This window comes from Wyeomyia smithii, chromosome 2, assembly GCF_029784165.1.
Source record: "Wyeomyia smithii strain HCP4-BCI-WySm-NY-G18 chromosome 2, ASM2978416v1, whole genome shotgun sequence".
NCBI lineage: Eukaryota > Metazoa > Arthropoda > Insecta > Diptera > Culicidae > Wyeomyia > Wyeomyia smithii.
Genome location: NC_073695.1, coordinates 280,514,148 through 280,522,232, shown reverse-complemented (window position 1 = coordinate 280,522,232; position 8,085 = coordinate 280,514,148). Strand labels below are relative to the sequence as shown.

General features: G+C 39.4%; 1 protein-coding gene across 9 annotated transcripts in view; it reads left to right on the top strand.

Moving 5' to 3' along the window:
• Nucleotides 1-3,356: 3,356 nt before the first annotated feature.
• The window catches only part of LOC129719465 (limbic system-associated membrane protein-like), a 71,182-nt gene continuing 66,453 nt past the window's right edge, over nt 3,357-8,085 (top strand). For 6 of the 9 annotated variants that reach the window (XM_055670804.1, XM_055670803.1, XM_055670802.1 and 3 more), the window contains exon 1: nt 3,357-3,582. In XM_055670804.1, the coding sequence (XP_055526779.1) occupies nt 3,543-3,582 (40 nt within the window). In that variant the 5' untranslated portion in view covers nt 3,357-3,542. Of the gene's footprint in view, nt 3,583-3,622; nt 3,758-3,886; nt 3,949-8,085 lie in introns of those variants that run through there. The other 3 variants (XM_055670796.1, XM_055670800.1, XM_055670798.1) reach the window with 3 other exon arrangements.

Below are 8,085 nucleotides of genomic sequence, written 5' to 3'. Positions count from 1 at the left end.
GAGCCATAAGCGCAAAGGAGGACCTACCCCTCTCGGCACGGCCACTCTGGTATCGTCCTGGGCCTGCTGATACTTGTCAACGAGGGAAGACCAGAAGAGAAAGCATAGCCAGCGTTTGTTCCTCACCCCACCCCTCCGTCGTTAACCACAGCAGCAACGAAGCGGAGCGTCCACACCGAGCAGCAGCAGCGTCAACTTAAGCAGCGGTACGTACCGATCGTCAGCCATCCCCACACCCACACACATACACACTTACAATAGAATTAATTAATAAAATTAGAAATATTCCCGCTTAAAATAATCTTTTTAATAAACTAATTTACGTCACAATTGCTTGCTTTTAAATACAAACTCAATACCACAATAGCCCGGATAACAAGGTGAAAGTAGTCCGCACAGTTGTTCGCGAAGCCCCGCTGATTACCATAGTCACAGGGTCTCTTGCTACTGAGCTTTTCCGGGATACAGACAGTAGGGTGAAAAGACAGTAACAATCTTAAGGAATATTCAGGACCTTTTTTGCTATATTCGATAAATTTGCGATTGGCGATCGCGATAGCACTCTGCACCCGCTTCGGCCTAGGCAGCATTAAGTTGTCTACGTCTAACCGTAAAAGACCAGCGAACTCTCGGGCAACGGCCCTAACCGAAAAGGAGAGGATTCCCTTCTCGGTTCGGCAGTAGTCGTTCTCGTCCGTCGCCAACCGATCCCCGCCAACAAAGGAAGCGCCTGAGAAGACCCTTGCCTGGAACGCCTTTCCAGGTCGCCTACACACCACCCACGCAGTTGTAGCCGCCTTGCTGCTGACCGGCGGAAAATCATCGCTTCGACGCGGGACGCCGCACATCGTGCCAGGAGAGTCGAGAGAAGCAGCGGTACGTACCTGTTGTGACACCCGTCGAACTACACACCACACCGTTCAATAAAACACTTTTAAGAAGTTGAGCGTTTCAGTGTTAAATTTAGTATCGCGAAATCCCTCCAAATTTCCAAGTAGCGCGCCGGCCTTGTGACTAAGTCCAGGTCTCGTGCTGCTGAAGTTTGTCGGGAAGCTACCCTACTTGGAGGGTAGTGACAAGATAGTAGCATTTTCTAGGAAGAATGAACCTACTCAGTCAGCTCCAACTCCAATTGATGGGTGAAACAATTTCTCTGGTTTTGGTATAAAATTGTCTTGCTGCTTAGTTGTCATATCAGGTATTTGGCGAAAAAATACATCGAAAAGTAAATTTTCTTGTACCATAACCATATCTTGGTGGCCCACTCAGGAGACCTTATAAGGCTTTTTTAATAACAACTCTTCTTGCGCTGTGCAACAAACACAAAAAATAAGCTGAACTGAAAAAATGAATATCTTTGATAAAAATTTGTATGCAAATTACAACGTTAATAACTTGCATGCTAAAGAATGTGGAAAAAAAAAACACATTATTTTTTCTGTTTGGAGCGGCTTTGCCTAATTTGACATTTTGAGAATAGTTAAGCGAGAGGCAGGTTGAGAGCGATGAAGAGAGAAAGCGAGAGAGTAACCTGAATCAAAGTACCCAGTAAGAATTGTCAGCCTGATGTCGTACCAACACGAGCATATCATGGACATAGAGTAAAACGGGATTAGAAAAAAACAGTGGTTTGGCCCGCTCACGTCACACGCTCTCAATCTCAATACGGATTGCACTGACTTCATGAATTACCGTGCTATTTTCATTGATCAAAAATTAGGTCTGTTGCGTCTCTTGGCTACACCGCACGTGCTATAAATAACGAACATTTTTAGTGTAGTTGCATTAGTGAATCCAGTTGTAATTTCTTGATATGGCATTTGACGAATGATGTAGCTATATCACAAATGCGAAACCGGCATAAGAGCTATTGTACGAAACCATTATAATGCTAACATATCAGCAACCACAGGTCCCTCGAGGGATAGAGAACATAGATTTCCATGTTGACAAATGGCACACAATAGCAATGCTTTGTTGAGTGTGCAATGTGAAATAACTGGAGAAGGGGAATTGAAATATATTTGAAAAGGGGTGTTATGTGAAAGGGACTAGATCGAAGGCGGTGATTGAATCGGGTAGTCGTTTTTAGTTTTGTGTTAAAACGTCAATAACGTTTTGAAAACAAGTAATCAAACCACTGGACCGATTTTCAAAATTTTGGCAGCAAATTATAATCCTCTTGCATCCTAAAAGCGTATGCGCACATCTTCTTTGGTCGGTTTTCTGGACTCAAAGTCACTTCAGAGTAAAACTCTTTACAGTATTCCTTACTCTAATGCTCTAACTCTAGTTCACAAACGTCCGAATCACACTCATAACAATCAAACCTATGTCATGGCTACTGTTTTCTGAAGCCGCCGTCGATGATGATGGCGCTAGTGTTGAAAATATGGTCTTAAGCTCCGTTCGTTGTGCCGTATGTGTCACTGCACGGATTTTTTGTGTGCTTCTACCTATATAGAATGTCCGGGACGTAATGAAACATGTTTGAACGTGACCATTTATGTCCTGCATAAAATTCGTACAATGTTCAAAACAAAACAAACGTTCTTCGCTTTTTGCATTTCTACACACCACTTGCACATTCGCTACATAGCATAGTGATGGTTTTATACAACTATGCATTCGACTTATACGAACGATTCAAGGTAACCGTAGAATTGAATAAATATATATAAACTTACGAACTGTTGCGCGATAACTATTTGACATTCAGACATTTATGAGATATTGTTGCAAGCAAAGTTGCCTCTATACCAGCTATATCTAGATTTCGCAAGATTACTGATCACCGCCAATCAAACAGATAATCTTTAAACTTCTAAATATATAGAACAATGAAAAAGATTTTCGCCAGATATTACTTTTCTGCTCAAAATATTGGGTTTCAATTTTTGCAAAAAAATAGCCGATTATTATTTGAAATGACTGCCAAATTATAGTCGCATTTTGTTTTTCGTTCTGCAAAGGTTTTATCCGAAACCTATTGGCAGCCCTGGTCGCAAACCACTCGCTCGGAGATTTCTGTATAGGGACAATTTCTGAGCATATGAAAGCTTCTCTTGTATTTCACGTCGGTTTGCTAAAAGCACGTGGCTTCAGCTCTCTGTTTGTATAAAAATCTCTGCCGGCTGGGAAGCTTACAGCAATGTTGTCTCTTCTCTTGGCAGTATCACTAGGGAAAACGAAACAGTAACCATACAAGGGAGAGTTTTTGACTATCAGCAAGCGTACTGTGATCATGATGATGGTGGTGACAAAATCATGATGCAACACACATGCCTAAATTTTTCTCCGAGTTTTTCCGATATTAAAAAAAAATGTTGCGTTAGGTATCCTTTTTCCTTTAGCTGTTCGACCTTTTCGAGTTCAGTAGCAGTTGGAACTTCCATTGAGTTAGAGTTCGCGTGGAATGTGGTGGTTGGCGGATTCAAATTCAACTCAAAGTGTGTTTCTGATTGTGTCCTTTAAAAGTGCATTGAAGTTTAGTTGAAATATGCGCTTCATCTGTCCTTAATTTGAATATATTGGATGTGTACATGGTTGTATCCAACATAAAAGCAAATGGAAAAGTTTGGGGTAAAAAGTTTATTTAATGTTTTTTATGGTATTTTTGAAGAAATGTGATCCATCTATAGCAATGAGTTTTGAAATCCATTATGGGAAGCATAACGAAGATTTTTAAGTTCGATAGAAATAATTTTCTATGGTTCTACCAGTAATTGAAAAGCTGTGTCGCCGCTACAACTTTTCAGTGAGTAAGAGCTCTGTCAGTGGTCATGTGTATTGAAAGCAAGCGAAATTTTTAATTAAAAAGGATTAAAGGATTAAACTGGTGGTGTGAAAAATTCGGAGTACCGAGGCGTTATTTTTTACAGTTGCAGTATTGTCATGTGCGGTGGTTGCATACAGCGAAAATGTATCAAAGCAAGGAACACTCGATAGGTAAAAAATGAATACGGAATAACAGTATTAAAATACATATTCGGCTCAGATGAAATTCGGTTTGAAAGTGCATAGACTTGATTCAATACTACCCATTAACTAACGAACCGGCGCCAACGGCTTTATTTCCTCGTGCGATGGAAGGCACTATTCCAAAAATTTTTCGATTGTGAACCATTTGGGTAGGTTATAAGGACATCACACTATCCCGCAATCACTGACCGCAATTGCGACTAACATGTAGTTTCATAAACTCAAGAGGTTTTAGGTGTAACATTTTTATATTTTTTTTAATTCCTAGAGGCTTGCGGTGTTTATGATGGAGGTTCAGCAGGTCAACTGAAAGCATCAAATCCATTAAATTTCTTTAGTTCATAGCTTTACTGGGTCTCTGTACGATTATTTCTATAAGTGTTTTGTTTCTATTAAAAACGAGAATGTTTTTCCAAGAATGTTGGATTTATTGCTAGAAAAATGTATTAACATAGTCGTACAAAGACTGACGACGTTAATAACGATTTTTTCAAAAGATGAAGAAAATCGGTTGAGTAGTTTTTCGGTAATTGTGAACACGGCAAAGTTGGTTATTTAAAAACACTATTCCACGTATGATGTATCAAGTTTAGCTGCGGGGCCGTGACGAGGCACGTTTAAAATTGCTTTAACTTTTTCTCTATGGTTCAAATTAAAATTTGAGGAAATATTCTCAAGATGTTTAAAGCGCAAGATAGACCAATACCTATTTTTTTGAATTCTCGAAACACAAAACCCCTCAACTGTATGCAACTGTATTGCATCATGATATATTTTTCAACAAATATTTTACGTTAAAATTTAGTAAACTTATAATTCATAATTTGCTCAATTTTACTGGCTTGTTAGGCAAGCATCGTGTCTCGAGACCAATTGAGAGGCTCCTCGAGTATTTTTTCATCTGTTTAGAAACATTACCGCTACCAAAGACATTTGATCTATTGTAATGTCACCCAGGTGATTTCTGTATTCCGCACTTTTTTCCCCCTGCTTTGTAAGCGCTTTCGATAGGTCTTTGTTTTTTGTGTGTAATTGTTCGATCATCACTTTGTTTCCTGTCGTACCACGTATGACCAGATTGTCCCTCGATATAACCGCTAACTGGACTGACCTAGTACCGTCTACGGTCGACGGTCGATGGAACTCCTATCAGAAGAACTGCGCCCACATAAATGGACCCCAACTGTAACTATGGCTAATTGACACTGCAGCGAATGGAAGTGATCAACGAGAAACTTCCTCGTAACTCCTTTATAATCCATGCGTCTATCGATTAATGTCGTAGCTGGGTTGTGTTAGGGCTACCAACAGCGTGTCCATTTGTTACTGAAGCTCAAAAAACTTCAACTTTACCGTCTTGAACGATGGATCGATTAAAACCGCTATTGATCTGTCACTGGCAAGCAGCAATATTCAAATTGGATAGGTACTAATCACAACTGATGACAAGCCAGTTTGCACATTAAGGGGAGATGCAGATTGAACTTTGTACAACTGTTATTTCTCAATGATGCTCGGGATCTCAACATCAGCTAAACTTTTTAAACAACTAGCTGACCCGATGAACTTAGTTTCGCCCATTTTTTCTTTATTTCATTAGTTAAATCCTTATTTAATCACCCGAATAAACGCCACCAGAGACGTAACGAGCTGTGAGAAATAAATGCAGACAGACTATCCATGATGCAAAGAAAGTCTTTCGGAGGAGAGCATTTTAGAAAGTCAAAATGAGTTCTAGTCTCCAGCAGTACCATAGAATAAGTAAACTTTTTAAACAACTAGCTGACCCGGTAAACTTCGTCCCGCCCACTTTTTCAATATTTTATTAGTTAAATCCTTATTTAATCAATATTTAAACATTGAAAGCATGGGAAAGATTGACCACGTAAAACAACATAATGCGGTTCAGCAGGTCAACTGAAAGCATCAAATCCATTAAATTTCTTTAGTTCATAGCTTTACTGGGTCTCTGTACGATTATTTCTATAAGTGTTTTGTTTCTATTAAAAACGAGAATGTTTTTCCAAGAATGTTGGATTTATTGCTAGAAAAATGTATTAACATAGTCGTACAAAGACTGACGACGTTAATAACGATTTTTTCAAAAGATGAAGAAAATCGGTTGAGTAGTTTTTCGGTAATTGTGAACACGGCAAAGTTGGTTATTTAAAAACACTATTCCACGTATGATGTATCAAGTTTAGCTGCGGGGCCGTGACGAGGCACGTTTAAAATTGCTTTAACTTTTTCTCTATGGTTCAAATTAAAATTTGAGGAAATATTCTCAAGATGTTTAAAGCGCAAGATAGACCAATACCTATTTTTTTGAATTCTCGAAACACAAAACCCCTCAACTGTATGCAACTGTATTGCATCATGATATATTTTTCAACAAATATTTTACGTTAAAATTTAGTAAACTTATAATTCATAATTTGCTCAATTTTACTGGCTTGTTAGGCAAGCATCGTGTCTCGAGACCAATTGAGAGGCTCCTCGAGTATTTTTTCATCTGTTTAGAAACATTACCGCTACCAAAGACATTTGATCTATTGTAATGTCACCCAGGTGATTTCTGTATTCCGCACTTTTTTCCCCCTGCTTTGTAAGCGCTTTCGATAGGTCTTTGTTTTTTGTGTGTAATTGTTCGATCATCACTTTGTTTCCTGTCGTACCACGTATGACCAGATTGTCCCTCGATATAACCGCTAACTGGACTGACCTAGTACCGTCTACGGTCGACGGTCGATGGAACTCCTATCAGAAGAACTGCGCCCACATAAATGGACCCCAACTGTAACTATGGCTAATTGACACTGCAGCGAATGGAAGTGATCAACGAGAAACTTCCTCGTAACTCCTTTATAATCCATGCGTCTATCGATTAATGTCGTAGCTGGGTTGTGTTAGGGCTACCAACAGCGTGTCCATTTGTTACTGAAGCTCAAAAAACTTCAACTTTACCGTCTTGAACGATGGATCGATTAAAACCGCTATTGATCTGTCACTGGCAAGCAGCAATATTCAAATTGGATAGGTACTAATCACAACTGATGACAAGCCAGTTTGCACATTAAGGGGAGATGCAGATTGAACTTTGTACAACTGTTATTTCTCAATGATGCTCGGGATCTCAACATCAGCTAAACTTTTTAAACAACTAGCTGACCCGATGAACTTAGTTTCGCCCATTTTTTCTTTATTTCATTAGTTAAATCCTTATTTAATCACCCGAATAAACGCCACCAGAGACGTAACGAGCTGTGAGAAATAAATGCAGACAGACTATCCATGATGCAAAGAAAGTCTTTCGGAGGAGAGCATTTTAGAAAGTCAAAATGAGTTCTAGTCTCCAGCAGTACCATAGAATAAGTAAACTTTTTAAACAACTAGCTGACCCGGTAAACTTCGTCCCGCCCACTTTTTCAATATTTTATTAGTTAAATCCTTATTTAATCAATATTTAAACATTGAAAGCATGGGAAAGATTGACCACGTAAAACAACATAATGCGGCTCCGGTGTTCACCGAAGTTTGAGGCAACGGGGCCGAATATATAACCCCGACCCTGGCTCCGGTGTTTCAAGTTTCGCCCTTCGCGCCGTCTGTTTAACACTAACACTGAGTGGCAATTGCAATTGTCGTGTCGTGTTGCTATGCAAAAATCGCACCCGGGCAGCATAGCTCAGTGTTTACTTTATGGCTGTTCGAGTGCCCTCCATTTCTGAGAAGAAAGGGATATCAAGTCACCAGAAAATATGTCTTGTGGTTCCATTTGCTTGATTAGTTCTAGAGTTATATAGTTAGAAATTTTTGTTACATTTGTATGCGAGCTCTCCTCTTCTAGAGGAGAGAGGGGTCTGGAGTTATAACATAAGTATTACTTGCGCTCTAAGACCTCCAAACGTCAAATTTTGTTACATTGTTACATTTGCTAAAGTATCTCTCGAGATATGCAAAAACTTGTGTTTCATTTGTATGGCACCCCTCCCTTCCAGAGGAGAGAGGGAGTGTCAAACCACCATAGACAAATTTTTTGCTTCCAGAAACCTTAATGTGCCAAATTTGGTTTCATTTGCTTGTTTAGTTTTTGAGTTATGAAGA